Below are 24,742 nucleotides of genomic sequence, written 5' to 3' on the forward strand. Positions count from 1 at the left end.
AGCTTCACACTTGGTTTGACCATACAGCACCCAAATCAACATGCAGAGAGACTTTTCGTTTCCGATGGAAGTGACAAATGTTTCGTCAAGGTCGGGTTCGGAACTTTGAACCAAAAAAGCGTTAAAAGTCAATTTTTTTTTTTTTTTTTTTACAATTTGGCCATCGGCATGCAGTGTAGACTGAAATGTATAAAGGCATTGAACAGATGTAGTTGATAAACCTACCTAAACACATCCATCTAATGGAAATGTTGCTGAAAAAATACTAGTGAGCATAACAACAACATGACCTAGTAAGGCAACAAGGCTTGTATCACAACCAGGTCAACTCCAGCCTCGTTTTCAAGTGTAACTGTAAAATGGGGTTATTGGAAAGATTTGAAGATGTTATGTATACTTACAGATTCCTTTTCCTGCCTCGCCAAGGAGCGGGTCACGTATAACCTCGGGATCAGTGGCTAAGCACGTGAAAAAAAAAAAAAATAATAACAATAACTATAAAATGAAAGTAACAATGAAATAAAATAAAAACATCAAAGGAATCGCTCTAATATAATTCTTAGGTGCTTTCGAGATAAGCCTCTCGCCAAAACACCCCTGCACACACTTTTGTTCCCCTTTTATTCTCCTTGATGGGAAGATCTAACCACTGTTTGCTCAAACCAGTGGTCAAGTGTTCTCCACCACTAAGATAACGCAAGTTTGATTTTTCGTTTCTGTGTCACGTGCCCTGCATGTCGTGCTTAAAATAATGAAAATTGGTTGCTTGCAACTCGAAGGTTTCAATATAATTTATGGGTTAAATGAATAGTGAAGCTTAACATGATAGACAGAAGGGAAAATATTGTATAGAAAGAGGCTTGCAAATGAGATATTCACTCTCACAATTCCTGGAATTTTGTTGATTGTTACATCAAGTACTCTAAGGAACAAATCGAATTTATCTTAAATTCAGCCACATCTCAAGTTTGTTGTTATTGGTTGTTTGGTTTTAATCTTCCACCAATGGACTCTACGACTACGGGAAATTCGTTAAGTCAATAGGGTCGCAGCTTAAGCAGTTTTACGTTATTTGTTTTTGAGCTACGTACGTAAACCGGAGGTGTACTTTGTACATTCTTGGGCAGTGTTTTTGCCTAAAATTTTGAGTAAATCATCTCTGTAAGAGTTAAGATAGTTACCAATTCAAATTTGGTAGCGTTAGGGCATATTAAAAGAAAAAAGGCCTCACTTTCGGTTGACGCGATTTGAGTGCGTCGCTCAAAAAACGTCTTTGCTTAAGCTCCGTTAGGCCCAGTTCAGACGTCGTGCTTCGGCCGTGCCGAACTAAATTCAGGAATTAAGTTCGACAAAAGCACGGCAGAAGCACGGCGTCTGAATGAATCTTTTGAATTAAGTTCGGCAAGCAATTAAGTTCGACAAGCGCTGTCGTGCTACACGGCTCTGGCACGGCAGCGATTCAAACGTCGTGCTTCTGCAGCGCTAAACCAAAATTCATAAATTATATTAATGTATTTTGACGAGATTGCGTTTCCACGGGGAGTTGGGAGAAGAATTGTTACGAGGCATCAGTAAGGGCCTGTTTACATGGAGTGGGGGACCCCGGTCTAGTGGGGTTGGTTTCTTTTGTTTTCACGCTTTGGAGGACACAAAACAAAAGAAACCTACCCCACTAGACAGGGGTCCCCCACTCCATGTAAACCGGGTCTAAATCCTGAATTTGGTCCGACTCTGGCACGACGTCTGAATCAAAGTTGTTTTCCTGCCGTGCTACAGTCGAACCAAATTACAATTAAGTTCGGCACGTCAGAAGCACGACTTCTGAACTGGGCCTAAGCCTGAATTTCATCCGATTACTTCGAGTCGTTATTTAATACTCCTTCAGTAACGTCTGAAATGCCGTCCAGTGACGTCACTACTCCTTGACCTTTGCTTTAATTCATGAAAAAAGTAAAACACGATTTTCACTGAAAGTGGCAAACTGACAAATATCGTTTGGAAATGTCTGCATGATACAGAATTGCTTTATTTTTTTTCGATCGTAATTCATGTTTAACGATCTAACTATCAACTGCATGCAGTGCAACTCTGAACCGGTTGTACTGAATTCTATAATCAAACTCGGTCGCAATCACGTAATGAAATGAACAAACACACGAAACACTTAGTTCAAAAACACAATGATTTGCTTTAATTGAAAAGAAGCTATTTGGTCCTTAACGAAGAAAAAAAACAAGAAACAAGAAAGAAAAGCTAACAGAATCATTACACTTGACGGTGAAAATAGCAAGAAGGTCGAATTATAACATTGATCTCAGAAAACTTCGCGTAAACAAAATCACCGGCCGCCGAAACCACAAAGCGGCTCTAAATGAAAAACTTACCGACTCTCCGCAATGATTCTTCATTGGCAGTTCAATTTAGCATTTCAGTTTCGAAGACAAGGGCAATTTTGCTGTTTAAGATAAAGATTAAGCTTATCGAAATGTTTGAACTACACGAAAGAATGCCAGGGATCGCCATGGATGCGATCCGCTGAATATCAAGCAACAATCCCGCTAAAATTTTTCATAATTATACATAATTATGCGAATGTTTAAACAAGCAACCAGTCAAAATCACTACCCGGTTTTCGGGTAGTGAGTGACGTCACTGGACAGCATTAACGCGGGCCCGTCGATTCAGACGTTGAGAGGAGAAAACGACTCGAATTCAGGCTAAAGCTCCCTACTACTTCGCGTGTTTTACTTAATGAGATTAGGGACCTTACGAAGCTACGACGGCGAAGGCAGCGGCAACGCCAAATAGAAATTATAGTTTTAGTTAGCAAAACAACAACTCTGCACGTGCATGACGCTTTTTTGTACATTTCTTTGCCGCCCTTTCCTGAACCACTTCGATGTGACATGACCAAATTTTAAGTTTTTTTTGAGGAAGAGAACGGCAAGGCGATAAATTCTACCCCGTCTCTGTCTGAACTCGGGTGCGGCCCCCTCTCTTCATCTCCAACATAAATTCCCTTCTTTTGAGTAACTGGGCGACTTATGATAATTGCGAAATCATTTGAAAAGATGCGGAGTCTATTTTTCAGCGAGGTTTTCACGGACGTCCGCGCCGTTGTCGGATCGTAAGATCCCTATTATATTTTCGAAAAAGGCTTTGCTCACCTTGGCATGTTTGATTGTAACATTCTCTGGTTTCATTCATAGGTCCTTCACATCCCAGTTTTACATTTATACAAGTACGATTTCGTCTCTGAGTTCCCGTTTGATTAACTGAAGAACAAGTCTCTGAACATTCGCTCCACTTTCCCCACAATGAAAATCCAGCCGCTGAAATTCAATTCATATGTTATTTGATTAAAATTTAACTATATCGCCTTCTTTTTAAATACCAGCGCGCTAAAAACTTCTGGCTTTGGTGATTCGCTATTATAATAGGTCAAGCAACATTACAGACAAGTTTATTTTCCCTGTAAAAGTGGAATATTGTAAAGCGTGTAGGCGACGGTTACTCTCAGGGCGGATAAAGGTTGGGCGGTGAAACGAGCGCGTCCGAGCAAAAAGGTGTGATGCAGTGGACTGGGACTCTGCTTAGAAATGTCGCTTGTTTCCGACTTCGGTCAGGGCTTGCGATGTGGTTTATACATTAGATACTGCCGCTGTCACTGAATTATGGCGGCTTGATTTGTTTTCTTGCACTTCTTCCTCGTTCGTTTGTGCTGGTACGCTGTCTCCGAGAGGCAAATGTTGCCATTTTTTGCGGGAGGTTAGTTGGAGTAGACAAACATCTCTTTCAAAGGGTTTCTTTTATTACATTCATGACTTTACCACTGAATTATATTTTCGTTTTGCTACTCGCCAATGTCGATGTTATTCCAAAACAAAAACTGCTAAGTACTGTCTAAAACACGGAGGAAAATCTCATCCATGTCATCCATGGCAAAACTAAAAGACAGCAGATCGTGCTTCATAACTAGATGACGTGTATTTAATAAATGCGTGCAGCTCGTGCAAGGTGAAATTATGCTAATTTCAATCACCATCATCGTTCTTTTTAATTTTGAAAAAAACATCTCATACGTCTTTCTGTTTCTTCGAAACTTCAAAATTACTTTCCCATCAGTTTTTACTGTTTACCTTGTTTTGTTTTAGAGAGAAAAACGGAGAAAAAACCTTACAACTAACCTCAATAAATTTTGTTTACATGCGGTTGCCGGATTTGCAACGCATTGCGCGAATCGCCATGGCGCGTTGCACCCGAGAAGCAAAGTTTGAAGAAGTACAACGCCACTATATCAATATATATCAATCTACTTTTTTGTTATGTTATACAAAATTTATCCCCCTTTAACATATGTAAAAATTGAGGTTAAGAAGTGTTAAGCTTTTGCAAACGAAACGGCGAAAGACGACTAGGTGATATTTAGTGGAAGGAGGAGGTATTCCACACTTTCAAATTAAACTCAAATTTTGGCATTATACGACCAACAAGTTTGACTTATAGACGTACAGACCCAAACATATGAAACTGTTTATTGATATTGTTTTGAAACGAATTTATCTATTCAACATTATAGCCTGAAATTACAGAAAGAAAAGAGGATTTCCGGTTTGCAAAAAGAAAAATTTCGCCGGCCTTCAAGCGCACCGGAAGCGCGGAAAGAGCGCTCGTGCCAGTCCTACTCCGCATCACACATTAAATGAAGAGCGGAGCGCTCGTTTCACCGCCCAACCTTTATCCGCCCTGGTTACTCTAGCTGGTCTAGCCGGCGACACAATCAATGGTACATAGAGTCGACTTTATGTTAATGATTTTTATCATTCGAAGGCGATTTAACATCACAAAGTATACGATGTTGAAATTTAGTTTTCTTTTTAATTCCCTCGAGAGAGACAGCTTGAGAAATGTAAAAAAGAGAACACCGTTTCGAACATCCCGTAAGACGACATATGCCTAATATTGACGTACACTGTACTGTTATTAGAAAGGCCTTTCCGATGTAGCTGAAATTCTCTTAGCTTCTCTGTTAAGATTGAAATCCATTTCTCCGTCCTTGGGAAAGACGCGATTTATAATAGTGTCGTTTTACACTTTTTCCTTTTGTTGACTCTACTGTGTTTCCCCGGCAAACGAAACTCACTTGTTGGCTCATACAAACACTTTGGACCAGTTATTTAAACGGAGTTTCGACTGTGTTTAACAAAACTGCGTTCTAAGCCATTTTCAGTTTGCCCAACACCTTTATCTAAACACTATTCATCGTGAACAATTTCGGTAAAATATATAGTGCAGACTGGAAAATCACTTATTTTCTTAAATTTATCCACTAAAAAAGAGATCAGGAGATCATATTTAATTTCTTAAACCACGGCTTAAGGTACACTTCGGCCCTCTGTCTTGTAAAAGAGATAAGTCGTTTCAGGAGACAAAAAATAAAAGAAAAAGAAAGAAAATAACTTACGTGCAACTCTCGGGTCAATGACTCTCATGATTTCCTCAGCCAATTCATCATCCTCTTTGTTGATTTTGACAATAAGAATGTGCTGCTCTTCCCTCGTGATTATGAGCAAATCAGTGGCATTAACGGATGATCCAATTCCTACACCGACGATGAAAACGCTGTTTCTGACCAAAGCATGGACTACTTTACTCAGTTCTTCTCTACTGCTTACAGTCGCATCGTCCATGATTACCACGAGTATGCGTCTAGCGTTTGGCCTTACCTCTCGCAACTCGAAAATTCGCTTTGCCTCTTCCAGAGCCTGCTCAAGATCTGGACGTCCATCTCTCTTGCGCAACCGTATCACTTTGCGAATCAGTTCATCCTGGTCTGGTATGTTTGAAGCAAAGTCAAAACTTGTGGTTGGAATACCACTGCCAAAGACGATAGCACTGTAATGAATTCTGTCGATACCATATCGATTGATGATACTGATTATCGTTCCCCTCATCAAGACGAAGGTTTTTTGGGACTCGACAGAAGTGGCACTTAAAGCAAAAGTTACATCCAGTTCTAGATGAGGGGAAAAAACGGTTAAAAAAATATTTGTTTGATTTACGTTTTTCCGTCTTTTTATGAATACTCCATTATAACTGGGGGTGTCGGAAAACCGACAGCTACCTAGAGCTGTCGCGTACCTTCCTTCAGTGGTTTTCTTTGGCTCTTCATGATGAAAACACTCCTGAAGGTACGGAAAAACGGGCGACAAAAATCATGCAACATTGCTGCAAAACAAGTTGAATAGCGATTTTGCGCGTTTTACCACCCATATCAAACCTGTCTTTCAACAAATCAGGTTGTTAACAGGTTTGAACGTGGGTGGTAAAACGCGCAACATCGCTTTTCATCTTGTTCAGCAGCAATTTTGCAAAACAAGTTGCACGTTTTTGTCGCCCGTTTTACCAAAGCTTAAGGAAGAGAATTAATAGTCCTGTTGGTTTTAATTATCGTACGGACTTGTTTCAACCATTTTTGTTGGTTATAGTAGCAGCCATTGCCTTGTAGTGATTGCATCTTAGAATGTTTAGTACCTTCACTCGGTTGCGGTAAGTATACTTTGTCGTTCGTGCTGGTGTTTCAACTAACACACCCCGACTTCCTTTGGTACAGAGATCGCCTTTTCAATGTTATTTTGTGTCAATAAAATAGTACTTTTCGTCCTACATGGTCGCAATTTTTGACAGCAACACGCCAAGTGTCCTAACTTACTAATAAAGTAGACCAAGTAGACAAGTAGACCAATTGCCAGCAACTAGAGGCGAAGTAGTAGAAGATATGTATTAGACATAGTCAAATATTGCACCTGTCGACTTGTAGCTCTTTTAGGAAGACCGAATAAGATAGTCAATTATATTTCTTTATCATATATTTCCACACACGAAGTGCCAATTAACTTACCTGGACATTGGCGAATCAAACAGGCTTCTATATTGTTTGCGTCACCTTTACAAGGTGCTCCACCTTGAGGTGGGGCGGGATTGATGCACAGACGTGTACGACTCCTTGTTCCATTTCCACACGTTTCACTACAGGCAGACCAAGGACCCCAGGGAGACCAATTCGCTACAAATAAAGGAAAAGAAGCAGAAGAATGACTTTTGAAAATATAATTTTAGCTAAAATGTTTTAGAAAACGTCTTGCATGTGTCGAATTCTAGTTCCTTGAAAGATACTGAACTGCTAAAAAAGGATTCCGTTACGTATGTTCATATATTTACGCACCAGTAGTGGAAACTAGTCTTACCTGGACAATAACGAACCAAACAGACTTCTATATTGTTTGCGTCACCTTTACAAGGTGCTCCACCGTAAGCTGGAGGGGGATTGTTGCACGAGTCACGGGAGCCAATCAAAACGCGCGAAAATTTCGACTCACTGATTTGGTAAAAACTAATTAAAACTAGTCAAGCTGGTAGGTATGATTGAGTTAGGCTTATTACAACTTTTTTTTTGCGATATGTGCATGCCTATTTCTCTGCCTTACGTTCTTTAGTAGGCTCCATTACCAGCCGCTGTTCGGAAAATGATACCGCCCCCAAACCCAGCGGAGAGCGGCGGAAATAGAGCCGTCTTCAGTCATTTCTGTGATTCTTCATAAGGCGAATACCACTCGTAGATTAGCACCTAGTGGAATACCATGTAGGTGGTTCCAGCACTACCCTTCTTAGAAAGATTTCACTCTTTATAACGAAAAGACCGCTAAGCAATTGCTAATTTTACGTTTATGCCTAAATTGGGCAAGGCCTTGTGAACTGGAATGCGTCACTGCCTTCATGCGCCTCTGTACTTCGATAGGTGACCTTGAATATCGCAAAAAAAACAAAAAAACATGACTAACAGAAAGAGATTTATGCAAACAAAAATAGATTTGCGTCAGGAAATTGTTCAAAGCTTTAGGGTGTAATCCCTTTGTAGTTGCCGCCATACAAAGATGAACCTAATTAACAGTTATTCGGCCTCATGGGCTATTGGCTAAGACGCCATGAAGGCGAGAGGAATAATCTTTTTAGTAAAATCCAACTAGTTGGTAAAAAATATCGGGGCAAAGCAACTTTATCTAGTTAAAGCTAGACTTTTGCGTCCAAAAAGCCGGGGCTTTTTGCTACTAGTGGGCTATAACATATAGCCTAGCAGTAGCTCAGCCAATCAAAACACAGCATTGATGATAGACCACTAGTTGGATTTTATTAATAGCTGATAGATTAAGTTTGAGAGTTGCATGATTCTTGGCTAACTTCTTGTAAGTTAGGCATGCAATGAGAGTTATAATTCACCATACCTCGTAATGCTTGATATATGATTTCCTCCGCGATGACTACTCTTCTGTCAGTTGTGCTTGGTGTTCCAAGATTATCAACATGGCTGATTGTCACTGAACTAAGTTGATCCACATTTTTGTTTAGGGACAAAAACAGAATGCCGTGAGATCTCAATATATTACTTCCAGTTATAATTTCACTACCATTTCCGGCGTCTGTGATGGGGACGAATACCCTCCTCGCAAACGGCCTTCCTGTTGATCTGAAAAGATTCTCAGCCTCCCGCAACTTTTCTTGAAGAGGTAATGAAGAAACGTTTTCCAGTTTTCTCACGGACGTTATGAGGTCTTTATGACTGAGAAGTGTGTTGAAAAATTCGCTTAATCTTGTTGTTTTTTTAGTTCCGTACACAATGATGTTGAAGCGGACTCTGAAGTCTCTATACCGCTCGTTTATGGTACTGGATGCCTGGACCATCACACCATAGATGACCGTTGATTCAATGGAGCTAACAGATATGGCAAAGCCAACATCAATCTCTGGGATCTTACCTAAGAATCGGGACAGGAAATGGTGTTAACTTTGTCAACGATAGCAAACCCAAGTACACCTCACACTTGTCAAAACCCTATATGAATATGAAACGTAAACATTTTGCAGCATTCAGTTACTTCAACGAAGTCTCCTGGTTTTCTTCTATTGACAGGGATACCTCTATTGACGGGAACGTACCCATGGGGGCTACAGGGCGTCCAGACGCAAATCAACTCTAGCGGAAGTTGACCTAATTTTTCGACACACCAAAATCACCGAGTTACTGGAAACCCGTGATAAGAAAAGTTTTGACGTGAGAGCGTTTCTCTCTTAAACTTTATGTCGTGATAAGTAAAGTGTATCCGATTGGTAAAATACTCACATATCTTCCAATTTTAGCAATTATTTTTTTAGAAGAAAATGATTCTTACGTATAATCCTCTCCCCAATACGATTGGCCAAGTGGAGAGGCTGTAGGTTCTTATCAACTGAAATAACATCCAGAGGATTAGGCGAGATGATAAGCAATTCCGTCCTATTCACTGCTCCAATCGGCACAGAAATCACAAGTATTCCACTTTCCTCTATAGGTCTCACTGCCTTTTCAAGGCTGTTCTTATCGGCAGAAGAACTTATGTCTGTCATAACAACTAAGGCCTTGCGATTGTTGGATTCGCCCAAAGAGTTATTTTGGAAGGCAACTAGAGCTTCTTCTAGCACAGTGATCAAAGGTTCCGATGCACCCACGGCTCGTCGGGCGCGCCCAGCGGCAGCATTGGAGTCGTCGGCACCGAAACTAAGATTGACCAGTCTGATAACCCCATCAACGTAGGCAATGACGTAATAGTTCACATATTCATATTCTTCAATGAATTGTTTTGCAGTGGTTTCCATTAGAGCGTACGTTTCGTTTGAAAAATCGGACGAAGCAATGAGTGTAAATACGATGTCGATGTATGTGCGGTTGATTCCTGAAACAAACAATAAAACAGAGTTATTCATAAATGATTGATCATGATAGGAAGACATATATTACTTACCTTGTTTAGTCACCATTAGTTACGCATTATCAGCAGACCTTTTAATTTTTAACATGCGCTGACATCATTTTGACTTTGGAACGTCTGTGGTCATAGTGGCAGTATTTGAGGTTAGTATAGTCATTACCTGTCGGTTGGACAGATGGTGTTGTAGTATCTGGCGACGCTGTGGTGCTTGGGGGCTTAGTCGTTTCAGGAGGTGACGTTGTGGTTTGTGGTAGTGTCGTAGTAGGTGGTGATGTCGCTAAAATGAAAAAAAGGCTCGGTTAGTTGAGTATTGGTGTGGTTAACCACCAGAAATGGTTTCGAAACGGGTAGGTTCTTTTTGTCATTTTCACATAAAAGGAAATGTGACAACAATGAGCAAGCGACATCTCCTGGTTTTTAAGGTGTTTTTTGTACATTTTTGTAGATTGTATAATACTTCTTTACTTGCCCCAGTTAGACCAGTTTCAAGTTTAAAAGGTTTAAAAACGGTTTAAAGGTTTGATTATAGTGGAAAGTACACTTAGCTTATCCAGCTAGTTAACAAGCATTCCAGTCAAACACTTACAAATAATTCAAATACAACGTAACAGGATTAAAAACCCCAACTGGCAGGAGTCGCGGCCTATTCTCTGTTTTCTGTCACGTCATCAAAAAATAAAAAATGCAAACCATTTAATACAGAGAGTCCAGAATTGGGGAATGAAAGAAGATAATATGCAAAAATCCTCGCCAAAAAGCGGGTATGTGCGATATTTTATGTGCGAGATATTCGGAAATGGAGACGCAATGTTGGTGTCCCTTTGAGGGGCACAAATATGGACGCCGGAAACCAACAGAAACATCTGTTTTTGAGCTTTCCTACAAATGGGTGAATTCATCGCTTGAGAAACTCATAAAGATTAAAGTATTATTTATTCTGAGACAAGGAATGTTCAGATAGCAAAATCTCAAAAAATCTTTAACGTTGTTATACGCCCCCTTAAGAGCTTTCCCGGCCGCCAGATTAAGATGCCGCGTTACGCAAAGGACTGGAAATCAAAGCGTCCTCTATCGCTAAACAAAGAACCCTTTCGAACCGAAAATGTGATCGAATTAAGGTGTTTAAATGTTGTAATACCTCATGAAAGCAGAAACTCAGAAGAGTCGAGAGTTTCTTAGTCTGAATTTTGGTGACGTCATGTGAAAACCGAGAACACAAGCATGGCCGAGGTTTTGACCTCGGGACGAGCGGGAACAAATCCAGCGAGTGGCCAGAGCGGCACGCGAATCCGGAATCGCGAGTTTTCGAGTCCCACGCGCTGACCACTCGACCACGCTGCTATGTATAGTAGCCAGTAACACAAACTTTCTTAATGATGGATGAAGCATACTGCTTTTGTCGACTTTTAGCTCCTTTACGGAGACCAAAGTACTAAAAAAAATTAATTATATATTGTCAATGGTTATTTCTACAGAAAACGTGAAAATTGACTCACTTGGACAATCACGAACAAAACAGGCTCCTATACTCTTTGGGTCACCTTTACAAGGTGCTCCACCGTGAGCTGGAGCGGGGTTGTTGCACAAACGTGTACGATTCCTTGTCCCATTACCACATGTTTCACTGCATGCAGACCAAGCTCCCCAGTTAGACCAATTTCCTGCAACTAAAGGAAATGAAGCAGAAGGATGAGTTTTTAGAATATAATAACCTAACTTGAATTTGACACCTATCTCCTGTATAGATACCTTAGTAGCAAAACAGAGTCACTGAGGATATATATCTTAACTGTATAATTTAAATCAAATGTGAGTTAAATTCGACTTACTTGGACAATAGCGAACCAAACAAGCTTCTGTATTATTTGCGTCACCTTGGCAAGCTGCTCCACCGTGAGCTGCAGCGGGATTGTTGCACAAACGTGTACGATTCCTTGTCCCATTTCCACACGTTTCACTACAGGCAGACCAAGCTCCCCAGTTAGACCAATTTCCTGCAACTAATGGAAATGAAGCAGAAGGCTGAGTTTTTTGAATATAATAACCAAACTTGAGTTTGATTGTTACCTCCTATATAGATAACTTAGTAGCAAAACAGAGTCACTGAAGATATATATCTTAACTGTATAATTTAAATCAAATGTGAGTTAAATTCGACTTACTTGGACAATAGCGAACCAAACAAGCTTCTGTATTATTTGCGTCACCTTGGCAAGCTGCTCCACCGTGAGCTGCAGCGGGATTGTTGCACAAACGTGTACGATTCCTTGTCCCATTTCCACACGTTTCACTACAGGCAGACCAAGCTCCCCAGTTAGACCAATTTCCTGCAACTAATGGAAATGAAGCAGAAGGATGAGTTTTTAAAATATAATAACCTAACTTGAGTTTGACACTTGCCTCATGTGTTCATAAATGATTGATAGGAAGACATTTATTGCTTACTTTGTTTAGTCACCATTAATTACGCATTATTAGCAGATGTGTTAATTTTTAACATGCGCTCACAACATTCTTGAGTTTGGAACGTCTGTGGTCATAGTGGCAGTATCTGAGGTTAGTATAGTCATTACCTGTCGGTTGGACGGATGATGTTGTAGTATCTGGCGACGCTGTGGTGCTTGGGGGCTTAGTCGTTTCAGGAGGTGACGTTGTGGTTTTTGCTAATGTCGTAGTAGGTGGCGATGTCGCTAAAATGAAAAAAAAAGCTCGGTTAGTTGAGTATTGGTGTCGTTAACCACAAGAAATGGTTTCGAAACGGTTAGGTTCTTTTTGTCATCTTCACAAAAAGGAAATGTGACAAAAATAAGCAAGCGAAATCTTCTGTGGAAAGTACGCTTAGCTTATCCAGTTTGTTAACAGGCATTCCACTCAAACACTTAGAAATAATTCAAATACAACGTAACAGGATTAAAAACCCCAACTGGCAGGAGTCGCGGCCTATTCTCTGTTTTCTGTCACGTCATCAAAAATAAAAATGCAAACCATTTAATACAGAAAGACCAGAATCGGGGAATGAAAGAAGATAAATGTGCAAAAATCCTCGCCAAGAAGCAGGTCTGTTCGGTATTTCATATGCAAGATATTCACGCCATGTTGGTGTCCCTTTGAGGGGCACAAATATGGCCGCCGGAAACCAACAGAAACATCTGTTTTTGAGTTTTCCTACAAATGCGTGAATTCATCGCTTGAGAAACTCATAAAGATTAAAGTAATTTAGTAGGCTCCATTACCAGCAGCTGTTCGGTAAATGAAACCGCGCCCCTCCCCCAAACCGAGCGGAGAGCGGCGGAAATAGAGCCGGGCCAATTTAGGTTAGTATAGTCATTACCTGTCGTTTGGACAGATAATGATGTAGTATCTTGCGACGGTGTGGTGCTTGGGGGCTTAGTCGTTTCAGGAGGTGGCGTTGTGGTGTGTGGTAATGTCGTGATAGGTGGTGATGTCGCTAAAATGAAAAAAAAAAAGCTCGGTTAGTTAAGTATTGGTGAGGTTTACCACCAGAAATGGTTTCGAATTGGTCCAGAATCGGGGAATGAAAAAAGATAAATATGCAAAAATCCTCGCCAAGAAGCAGGTCTGTTCGGTATTTCATATGCGAGATATTCGGAAACGGAGACCCCATGTTGGTGTCCCTTTTAGGGGCACAAATATGGCTGCCGGAAACCAATAGAAAAATCTGTTTTTGAGTTTTCCTACAAATGCGTGAATTCATCGCTTGAGAAACTCATAAAGATTAAAGTAATTTAGTAGGCTCCATTACAAGCCGCTGTTCGGTAAATGAAACCGCGCCCCTCCCCCAAACCGAGCGGAGAGCGGCGGAAATAGAGCCGGATCAATGTAGGTTGGTATAGTCATTACCTGTCGTTTGGACAGATAATGATGTAGTATCTTGCGACGGTGTGGTGCTTGGGGGCTTAGTGGTTTCAGGAGGTGGCGTTGTGGTGTGTGGTGATGTCGTAGTAGGTGGTGATGTCGCTAAAATGAAGAAAAAAGCTCGGTTAGTTGAGTATTGGTGAGGTTAACAAGCAGAAATGGTTTTGGAAACGGTTAGGTTCTTTTTGTTATCTTCACAAAAAAGGAAATGTGACAAGAATGAGCAAGCGACATCTTCTAGTCTTTAAGGTGTTTTTTTTTTTGTACATTTTTGTAGATTGTATAATACTTCTTGACTTGCCCCAGATAGATTAGTTTCCTGCATGTGGAGGCAATGATGGAGAAGGATAAGTTTAAAAGGTCTATAAACGATTTAAGGTTTGATTATGGTGGAAATTACACTTAGCTTATCCAGTCTGTTAACAGGCATTCCACTCAAACACTTAGAAATAATTCAAATACAACGTAACAGGGTTAAAACCCCAACTGGCAGGAAGCAACCAGTCGCGGCTTATTCTCTGTTTTCTGTCATGTCATCAAAAATAAAAATGTAAACCATTTAATACTGAAAGCCCAAAATCGGGGAATGAAAGAAGATAAATATGCAAAAATCCTCACCAAGAAGCAGGTGTGCGATATTTCATATGCGAGATATTCGGAAATGGAGACGCCATGTTGGTGTCTTTTTTAGGGGCACAAATATGGCCCCCGGAAACCACAGAAACATCTGTTTTTGAGTTTTCCTACAAATGCGTGAATTCATCACTTGAGAAACTCATAAATATTAAAGTAATTTAGTAGGCTCCATTACCAGCAGCTTTTTGGTAAATGAAACCGCGCCCCTCCCCCAAACCGGGCGGAGAGCGGCGGAAATAGAGCCGGATCAATTTAGGTTAGTATAGTCATTACCTGTCGTTTGGACAGATAATGATGTAGTATCTTGCGACGGTGTGGTGCTTGGGGGCTTAGTCGTTTCAGGAGGTGGCGTTGTGGTGTGTGGTAGTGTCGTAGTAGGTGGTGATGTCGCTAAAATGAAGAAAAAAGCTCGGTTAGTTGAGTATTGGTGAGGTTAACAAGCAGAAATTGTTTCGGAACGGTTAGGTTCTTTTTGTCATCTTCACAAAAAAGGAAATGTGACAAGAATGAGCAAGCGACATCTCCTAGTCTTTAAGGTGTTTTTTTTTTTTTGTACATTTTTGTAGATTGTATATATTTCTTGACTTGCCCCAGATAGATTAGTTTCCTGCACGTGGAGGCAATGATGGAAAAGGATAAGTTTAAAAGGTTTATAAACGGTTGAAAGGTTTGATTATAGTGGAAATTACACTTAGCTTATCCAGTTTGTTAAAAGGCATTCCACTCAAACACTTAGAAATAATTCAAATACAACGTAACGAGATTAAAAACCCCAACTGGTAGGAGGCAACCATGCCAGTCGTGGCCTATTCTCTGTTTTCTGTCACATCATCAAAAATAATGCAAACCATTTAATACTGAAAGCCCAAAATCGGGAAATGAAAGAAGATAAATATGCAAAAATCCTCACCAAGAAGCAGGTGTGTGCGATATTTCATATGCGAGATATTCGGAAATGGAGACGCCATGTTGGTGTCCCTTTTAGGGGCACAAATATGGCCCTCGGAAACCAACAGAAACATCTGTTTTTGAGTTTTCCTACAAATGCGTGAATTCATCGCTTGAGAAACTTATAAAGATTGAAGTAATTTAGTAGGCTCCATTACTAGCAGCTGTTCGGTAAATGAAACCGCGCCCCTCCCCCAAACCGAGCAGAGAGCGGCGGAAAAAGAGCCGGATCAATTTAGGTTAGTATAGTCATTACCTGTCGTTTGGACAGATAATGATGTAGTATCTTGCGACGGTGTGGTGCTTGGGGGCTTAGTGGTTTCAGGAGGTGGCGTTGTGGTGTGTCGTAATGTCGTAGTAGGTGGCGATGTCGCTAAAATGAAAAAAAGCTCGGTTAGTTGAGTATTGGTGAGGTTAACCACCAGAAATGGTTTCGAAACGGTCCAGAATAGGGGAATGAAAGAAGATAAATATGCAAAAATCCTAGCCAAGGAGCAGGTCTGTGCGATATTTCATATGCGAGATATTCGGAAATGGAGATGCCATGTTGGTGTCCCTTTTAGGGGCACAAATATGGCCGCCGGAAACCAATAGAAACATCTGTTTTTGAGTTTTCCTACTAATGCTTGAATTCATCGCTTGAGAAACTTATAAAGATTAAAGTACGTGTAATAAAGTGGCTAAAGCCGTTAAACAGTGCTCAATACACTATTTAAGTGTAGAGCTTTGAATAAGAAGATATAACGAAGAGACAAAATTCTCTGTTACTCCGAGTTTCGTGCTCACGCACTCATCAGACAGTATTTAATGGAGAATAAACCTATCAAGTTAAAGATTAAAGATTAAAGATTAAAGTAATTTAGTAGGCTCCATTACCAGCAGCTGTTCGGTAAATGAAACCGCGCCCCTCCCCCAAATCGAGCGGAGAGCGGCGGAAATAGAGCCGGATCAATTTAGGTTAGTATAGTCATTACCTGTCGTTTGGACAGATAATGATGTAGTATCTTGCGACGGTGTGGTGCTTGGGGGCTTAGTCGTTTCAGGAGGTTGCGTTGTGGTGTGTGGTAATGTCGTAGTAGGTGGTGATGTCGCTAAAATGAAGAAAAAAGCTCGGTTAGTTGAGTATTGGTGAGGTTAACAAGCAGAAATGGTTTCGAAACGGTTAGGTTCTTTTTGTCATCTTCACATAAAAGGAAATGTGACAAGAATGAGCAAGCGACATCTTCTAGTCTTTAAGGTGTTTTTTTTTTTTGTACATTTTTGTAGAATGTATAATACTTCTTGACTTGCCCCAGATAGATTAGGTTCCTGCAATTGAGGCAATGATCGAGAAGGATAAGTTTAAAAGGTTAATAAACGATTTAAGGTTTGATTATAGTGGAAAGTACACTTAGCTTATCCAGTTTGTTAAAAGGCATTCCACTCAAACACTTAGAAATAATTCAAATACAACGTAACGAGATTAAAAACCCCAACTGGTAGGAGGCAACCATGCCAGTCGTGGCCTATTCTCTGTTTTCTGTCACGTCATCAAAAATAAAAATGCAAACCATTTAATACTGAAAGCCCAAAATCGGGAAATGAAAGAAGATAAATATGCAAAAATCCTCACCAAGAAGCAGGTGTGTGCGATATTTCATATGCGAGATATTCGGAAATGGAGACGCCATGTTGGTGTCCCTTTTAGGGGCACAAATATGGACCCCGGAAACCAACAGAAACATCTGTTTTTGAGTTTTCCTACAAATGCGTGAATTCATCGCTTGAGAAACTTATAAAGATTGAAGTAATTTAGTAGGCTCCATTACCAGCAGCTGTTCGGTAAATGAAACCGCGCCCCTCCCCCAAACCGAGCGGAGAGCGGCGGAAATAGAGCCGGATCAATTTAGGTTAGTATAGTCATTACCTGTCGTTTGGACAGATAATGATGTAGTATCTTGCGACGGTGTGGTGCTTGGGGGCTTAGTGGTTTCAGGAGGTGGCGTTGTGGTGTGTCGTAATGTCGTAGTAGGTGGTGATGTCGCTAAAATGAAAAAAAGCTCGGTTAGTTGAGTATTGGTGAGGTTAACCACCAGAAATGGTTTCGAAACGGTCCAGAATAGGGGAATGAAAGAAGATAAATATGCAAAAATCCTAGCCAAGAAGCAGGTCTATGCGATATTTCATATGCGAGATATTCGGAAATGGAGACGCCATGTTGGTGTCCCTTTTAGGGGCACAAATATGGCCGCCGGAAACCAACAGAAACATCTGTTTTTGAGTTTTCCCACTAATGCTTGAATTCATCGCTTGAGAAACTCATAAAGATTAAAGTAATTTAGAAGGCTCCATTACCAGCCGCTGTTCGGTAAATGAAACCGCGCCCCTCCCCCAAATCGAGCGGAGAGCGGCGGAAATAGAGCCGGATCAATTTAGGTTAGTATAGTCATTACCTGTCGTTTGGACAGGTGATGTTGAAGTATCTTGCGACGGTGTGGTGCTTGGGAGCTTCGTCGTTTCGGAAGGAGACGTTGTGGTCTTAGTCGTTTCAGAAGGTGACGTTGTGGTTTGTGGTAATGTCGTAGTAGGTGGTGATGTCGCTAAAATAAAAAAAGGGTTGAATATTGGCGAGGTTAACCACCGGAAATGGTTTCGAAACGGTTAGGTTCTCATAAAGATTAAAGTAATATTTATTCTGAGACAAGGAATGTTCAGATAGCAAAATATCAAAAAATCGGTAACTTTGTTATAAACCCCCATAAGGAGCTTTCCCGACCGCCAGATTAATGCCGCGTCACGCAAAGGATTGGAAATTAAAGTCTCCTCTTTCGCAAAACAATGAACCCTTTCGAATCGAAAATTTGATTGAATTATGGTGTTTAAATGTTGTAATACCTCATGAAAGTAGAAACTCAGAAGAGTCGATAGTATCTTAGTCTGAATTTTGGTGACGTCGTGTGAAAACCGAGAACACAAGCATGGCCGAGGTTTTGAACTAGGAACGAGCAAGAGCAAATCCGTCGAGTGGCCAGAGCGGGACGCGAATCCGGGGTTAACTCCCCTATATATTGTTCTCGAAACAATCGATAGTTAAAAATCAACTTACTTGGACACGGGCGAACAAAACAGGCATCTGTATTGATTGCGTCACCTTGGCAAGTCGCTCCACCGTGGGCTGGTGCGGGATTGTTACACGAACGTGTACGAACCCTTGTACCATAGCCACATGTTTCACTGCAAGAAGACCAATCGCTCCAGGTAGACCAATTGCCGGGAACTAGAGACAAAGAAATAACAAGTTACAAAAAAAAATAGATTTCCGCACTTTTAGGATGGATTACAATAACCAAAGTGTCATAATGACTAGGTGTGAAACAGTTTCTTACGTCCTTAAATATAAACAAACCCTATGTATGATTTCGGCTTCCCATTACAGTCCGACACTGACTTTGGTACGGTTGAAGCAAACAAGCTCAGGCACGACTTTGGGTTTTTACTTTCTTCACTTTTCATTAGTTCTGATAGAAATACTCTTTTAAGTTATATGACGTTTTCTACTACATATATCATAAAAGTAAGGAAATTAGACTTACTTGGACAATGACGAATGAGACAAGTTTCTGTGCAGATTTGGCCACCATAACAAGCTTCTTGACTGCCAGCTGGAATGGGAGTGGTACACTCACGTCTACGGGTTCTCGTACCCTTACCACACGTCTCACTACAGGCTGACCAGGCTCCCCAAGACATCGGTACTCCATTAACTAATTTGATGACAAACACAGAAACGGTTCAGTTGTGCATCATTTTAGGTAGGAGTATACAGTGGCAGAGTGACCTATTTTTAGCATATTCGATACCTGGTCGCAGTGAATTGCAAGTTGGTTGGACTGTTGATGAAGTTGCTGGGGGTGCTGTAGAGGAAAAATAAAAGCTAATTAACCTGTTATCATTTGTCAATTATGATTAATTTCTCGATAAATAATCTACTTGAAAATAACACTTTATTTGTGTGGTTTCATGATAGTGCTGTGGACGCAGACACGATCGTTCAAATTTCAAATGCCACGTCTCCGCCATTGAATCTCATTACCTTGAAGAGGCTACCCAACCACAGTCTCCTTATAGCAGAAACAGACTCTCAATATAATCTGAGGGAAAAAAATAGTCTTAAGACGACAGTCGTTGTCGTACATAGTCTTATAAAGATTTATCACTTACTGTTCTGACAGCTCCTAATATCAATGCGCATACAGGGACTATTGCCAAAAAATGGTTTTTGTGGATTAAAAACAATCCAACGGGCCTGCACGGGATTGGTAAGGTTGGTGCCAACCACGGCATCTCCGTCACAATATGGGCCAAAAAAGACCTGCCAAAGAGGGAGCGATACAAAATAATAAATTATTTGTGTGTTTAATGACTATGAAACTGTAGGATTACCAAGGCTAAATGTAGTCAGTAACGTTCCACACCCATCTGTGAACGTACAACGTATATCGTTCAGCGCTTCTTTAATAAATCACAATGTAAATCAAGATAAGTTTTTCTCATTCTTGATTTATTTACTTATGGATTTATTTCTTTCCTTCCAGTGTTATCTGTTATTTTGTGCCCAAGTAGCTTTATTATAATTGAAATATGCACTTTACACATTTAAATAATAGCATTTTCCAAACTTTTCCCCTTGAACTGATCATTGGCTTGATGGAAAATCATTGTTTGTTGTCGTTGCTTTGTTTTGTGTTTTTTTTAATTTTGTTTTTTGTTGTTGTTGTTTTTGTTGTTAGAAAAAAATAGCAACTGAATTGCAGTCAGTCGATAAAGTTCAACAAGCCAATTTGAATCGGTGACAAAACTGCTTTTTCTTTTTTTAATAATAATAATAATTGATTGATTGATATTCAAAAAAAAAAATGCTTCTTTTTCTTAACCATGGGAGCTCGATCATTCCTGACGTTATTTCTCAAGGAAAAATAAACAGCCAATACAGGGAAGAGTTTCTGGCTCAATTAAGTTTAAAAGTTAAAAAAGAATAACCCGAAACAGTGCTTGAACCTTTTACTTGTGCGGATGTAGAATTATACTGATACTTAAATAAAGACTGGTTTATTATTACTACAATACCTTTTGACCTCCCTCTCCTTCAATTTGGACAAAACCACGTCTAGTTATGCTTGTTTTCACGTAATACTTGAAGACAGATCTGTGGGTACCAGGCATTCCCTGAACAAACACTTGATCAAATGTGTAGATAGAGCCTAAAAATCAGCGAAGTAATAGAAATAAATTGATAAATAAAATTCTAGAATGAAATAATAATAATAATAACATTTTAATAATCTGATGCCTAAATTCTATATTTTATGATAGAAATAGAAAAAGCAGTTAAAATAGCGTTCAATAAGGAAAAGAAATCAGAAATCACTGTGCAGTTGTCTTTCTCTCATTCTTTCATTGATTCATTCGATCGTTCGTTCACTTGTTCTTTCTTTCTTCCTTTCATTCATTCACAAACGTACCACCTATGTAAGAGAAATCCTCTGCAAAAATGCTGCTAAAATTTAACAATTGCATTCTAACATCGATTGTGCGGCGGTCGAAACAAGAAAAAATCCTTTCAATTTTGATGCCCTTGTAAAACCTTTACTTCTTTATGGTTGTGAAATATAGGGACCTGAATTTTGATGCCCTTGTAAAACCTTTACTTCTTTATGATTGTGAAATATAGGGACCTGAATTTTTGTTATGTAAATTAATCATTGGTTCATGAGTCAGCATGCGGTTGTCGCGATATGAAGCACGCGGAAAGTTTGGAGAGCAAGAAGGATCGAGAAGGAAGCGCATGAGTTACCGAGAGCAACTCTAGCCTCTTGAGTGCTCTCCAAACTTCTCAAGTGCTTCATATCTCGACATACGCACAGATGTTTTATAACATTTTCAATGCGGCAGTTAACTTAAAATTTTATTACAATAACTATAGCGTGCGCTCAAAGCAGTGCGCGTCAATGTCTAGTTGACTATTTACTGTTTTTGACTCACAGTTATGTTTGCAATGTTTATTTTTTTTTTTTTTAAACTAAGAGAAAGGTTTTAGAATCCATATTGCGTCCGAAAACTTTTAATTCACCGAAAAATTATTCTTGAACGAAAAAGTTTTACAAAAAATGATTTGCGCACGCCATACCTCGCGCAGATGACAACAACGACGTTTGCCTACTATCTGTTAACAAACTCAAACGAAAGTGTTTCTATTTAGCCAACATTACAAAAAACGTGGAAAACAGTTCATCCTGTACTGTTAAGTTATGGATGTACTTAGGAGGATTGCTAAGCTCACAAGAACCCGGCGAGGTTTTAGTTTGTGAACGTCATCAGCGTGCTCAAAAGGAATATGAAGCACGCTCGCGCTGTTCAGTGACTTTGATCAGGCGAATATTCTAGCTCAGTGTTATAAACACATTTTGATAAAAGTACAATTGAGCTAGCTAAATAAGTTCACATTAATTTTTGCAAACAAACATTAAACGTCTCATGGTATGTGGAAAACTTAGCTTCTAGATCAGAACTTGGCTTATACCCTCTCTCTACCGACACATTAAGACCTATCTTTTTTGTTATTGGTGCAGATTGAATCAGTTATAAAACAGATAGCCATCTTTTAACTGAAGCTTTTATCTACTTAAATACTCATGAAGCATTACAATTGTACTTTTTGCATGTTTTACACTTAGTTTATACACAAACTGTAAAACTTAATCTCATACGCGAATCATAGCATAATCTCTTGCGCTCATTTTTCAAATTATATGTTGAGCTACCCCATTCGGTGCTGTCTGCACTAGTTTTACCACTTTTGCAAACAGCAAGAAGCATCACACTTTGTAACCGATGATCCATACCACAACTATTCACAGCAAGAACATATTTATTTAGGGCCACACATAATGCTGAATTATATATATATCACATCCGCCATTTTTATTTTTAAGTGTCTCATCTGCCACAACAGTACAATATTACTTTTACCTTGTCATACAACAGTAAGATGAACAAGCATTTTTTTTTTTTACCTACAGGTCTACTTCTGCACAATCTAGTTGCAAGGTAAACTCCACAATCAAAGGATAAAAAGTTTTTTCTATATAATATGTAATATAAAGCTCATTGCATTTCTACTTGACTTTATACTCTTTCAGAACATTTTAATTAGCTTAATTTTCTTACATATTTGTAAATTCGACAGTTCTCTGGCACGGCGGAAGTCTCCAACTTTTCTACTAGTATTTAAGCAGAAATCATTATATATATTTTTTCCAAGGGATGTTTATTTCCTGGTTGACCACATGTTCAGTAGTTAATAATTCGCATCATGAACTCGTCAATTGTGCAGCCAGTGCTTGGCGTGCTTACAAGACTTTTTTTCTTTCAAGAAATGCTCGTTCAACAGTATTGCTAACATATGTTTGACAAATAAGTAAACTCTCATCCTCATCAACAAGCATTAGCATGAGCATTAGCATTAGCATAAGATCTACTCATTTTGAGGTCACCTTCCAGCAATGAGCTGGAAGTTATTTACCTCCTGATATACAGCTAATAGTCGTTGTGAGCTTTGAGAGACGAAGGGACGTTCGGGAACGATCAAGCTATGGCAATTGTCTTCTTGATATCGGGCGCTCTCGTGCGGACGGACTAATTACGAAAGTGTCTACACCTGAGTGATACATTTGCTTATCACAGTGCCCATAATAACTCGTTCCTACGCTACGCGTAATCCACAAGTTAAAAAGGTAGAAATCCAGCACATAAAATCAGCATTAGGAAGCTACGACTAGGATTTCACTCCTTACGCTTAGAAACAGGAAAATATCAAAATAAATTTGCATCCATACCAGCAGACTAAGGAAATACTTAGTTTGCAAAAGAAACTGTATAGAAGACGAAAAGCACTACCATACCATACCATACTATACTATACTATACTATATACTATACTCATTGATTGATTGGTTGATTCGTTTATATAATCATTCATTAATTAATTCATTCGTTTATCCAGTCAGTCAGTAAGCCAGTCAGTCGCTCCTTCTTTCTTCTTCTTTTTTTTTATTCTTTTTAATTATTCCTTCTTTATTTACTACTTTTGCCAAGTCACTTCATCGGAATAATTTACTTTGAAATGTGCTTAAGGAACATGATTCTCTGTTTTTTTACCTTTCCATAAAACGCCTGGTTATATCTCATAGCAGTATTAACCAAAGGATAGAGAGTGAGGACTACATGTCAATCATTTTTCACTTACCTTAGTTAAGCTATATTGACCGCTCCAGAAAATACCATAACATACCATAATGCTCTTTGTTTTTCACCCCAAAATTTTGCATAAGCATTGTCTTCAGTTTCTCTTGGGAGTTAAAATGGCCGCAAGACAAACTGAAAACAATGCTTATGCAAAATTTTGGAGCGACAAAGAAAGAGCATTATGCTATGTTATGGTATTTTCTGGAGTGGTCAACCTACCTTAGGCCGTAACAAGCAAATCTGCATTCCTTTCGTTTATATTATTCTTGACGGAAGTTCATCGGGTATAACAGCCTGTACATGCTAGATTTTGACCAACACGAAACCCATGATCGGGGGCTCTTTATGGTCGCACCCATTTTCCTAGGAATACTTCTAAATTTAAACAAGGGCTCTGAAATATTACCTAAATCCACTTTCAGAAACTGTTCACCGTTTGTGAATTTGGCACACCAAACATCTTTGCCATGTAGCACAGGATACCCAGGACCAACGGAACTAGAGGATGCCGTGAAGGTTACATTTCCATTGTTTTTGAGAAGGGAAGTACAGACTAATGATCAAGAACAAAAAAGTTAGTATAATTCAAGATTGCGTAAGGTGCATACTTAAGATGTGACTAATCGACAAAAATGAAGAATTTTTTAAACAAATAGATAGATGTATGGATCATTAGAATAAGGATTGTACTAGTGATCTTCACCTCATCTAAGTGATGTTGCGTTCTTTGAAACGTGTGCACTTGGAAAAAAATGAAAAATGGGAACGAAACCTAAGATGAATCCTAGGCCTTCGTTCCCAATTCTCTGTTTTGTTTTCATTTTCCATTTTTTCGTTCCCTGGGCTATTTAAATGTTGTAATACCTCATGAAAGTAGAAACTCAGAAGAGTCGATAGTTTCTTAGTCTGAATTTTGGTGACGTCAGGTGAAAACCGAGAACACAAGCATGGCGGAAGTTTTGAACTAGGAACGAGCAAGAGCAAATCCATCGAGTGGCCAGAGCGGGACGCGAACCCGGGATTAACTCCCCTATATATTGTTCTCGAAACAATGGGTAGTTAAAAATCAACTTACTTGGACACGGGCGAACAAAACAGGCATCTGTATTGATTGCGTCACCTTGGCAAGTGGCTCCACCGTGGGCTGGTGCGGGATTGTTACACAAACGTGTACGAACCCTTGTACCATAGCCACA

At 39.6% G+C, this 24,742-nt stretch overlaps 2 protein-coding genes across 2 annotated transcripts in view; both read right to left on the minus strand.

Moving 5' to 3' along the window:
- Positions 1-387: 387 nt before the first annotated feature.
- On the minus strand, positions 388-8,835 carry LOC140923636 (coadhesin-like). Its single transcript, XM_073373709.1, has 5 exons — positions 8,283-8,835; positions 6,902-7,066; positions 5,465-6,016; positions 3,168-3,332; positions 388-458 (listed from the first exon to the last, which is right to left on the minus strand). The coding sequence occupies exons 1-5, from the start codon at positions 8,737-8,739 to the stop codon at positions 388-390; spliced, it is 1,410 nt and encodes a 469-aa protein (XP_073229810.1). The 5' UTR covers positions 8,740-8,835.
- Positions 8,836-9,183: 348 nt separating this feature from the next.
- Positions 9,184-24,742, minus strand: part of LOC140923637 (coadhesin-like) — a 15,843-nt gene continuing 284 nt past the window's right edge. Inside the window, exons 2-21 of the mRNA XM_073373710.1 lie at positions 24,622-24,742; positions 23,953-24,099; positions 20,370-20,503; positions 19,464-19,614; positions 19,103-19,156; positions 18,836-19,006; positions 18,349-18,519; positions 17,696-17,842; positions 17,170-17,286; positions 16,238-16,354; positions 15,520-15,636; positions 14,589-14,705; positions 13,665-13,781; positions 13,135-13,251; positions 12,377-12,493; positions 11,966-12,136; positions 11,633-11,803; positions 11,300-11,470; positions 9,964-10,080; positions 9,184-9,767 (exon numbers count right to left, since the gene is read on the minus strand). The exon at positions 24,622-24,742 is cut by the window's right edge and continues 50 nt beyond it. Of these exons, the coding sequence (XP_073229811.1) occupies positions 9,199-9,767; positions 9,964-10,080; positions 11,300-11,470; positions 11,633-11,803; positions 11,966-12,136; positions 12,377-12,493; positions 13,135-13,251; positions 13,665-13,781; positions 14,589-14,705; positions 15,520-15,636; positions 16,238-16,354; positions 17,170-17,286; positions 17,696-17,842; positions 18,349-18,519; positions 18,836-19,006; positions 19,103-19,156; positions 19,464-19,614; positions 20,370-20,503; positions 23,953-24,099; positions 24,622-24,742 (3,114 nt within the window). The 3' untranslated portion in view covers positions 9,184-9,198. The remainder of the gene's footprint in view (positions 9,768-9,963; positions 10,081-11,299; positions 11,471-11,632; positions 11,804-11,965; positions 12,137-12,376; positions 12,494-13,134; positions 13,252-13,664; positions 13,782-14,588; positions 14,706-15,519; positions 15,637-16,237; positions 16,355-17,169; positions 17,287-17,695; positions 17,843-18,348; positions 18,520-18,835; positions 19,007-19,102; positions 19,157-19,463; positions 19,615-20,369; positions 20,504-23,952; positions 24,100-24,621) is intronic.

Source organism: Porites lutea, chromosome 13 (genome assembly GCF_958299795.1).
Source record: "Porites lutea chromosome 13, jaPorLute2.1, whole genome shotgun sequence".
NCBI lineage: Eukaryota > Metazoa > Cnidaria > Anthozoa > Scleractinia > Poritidae > Porites > Porites lutea.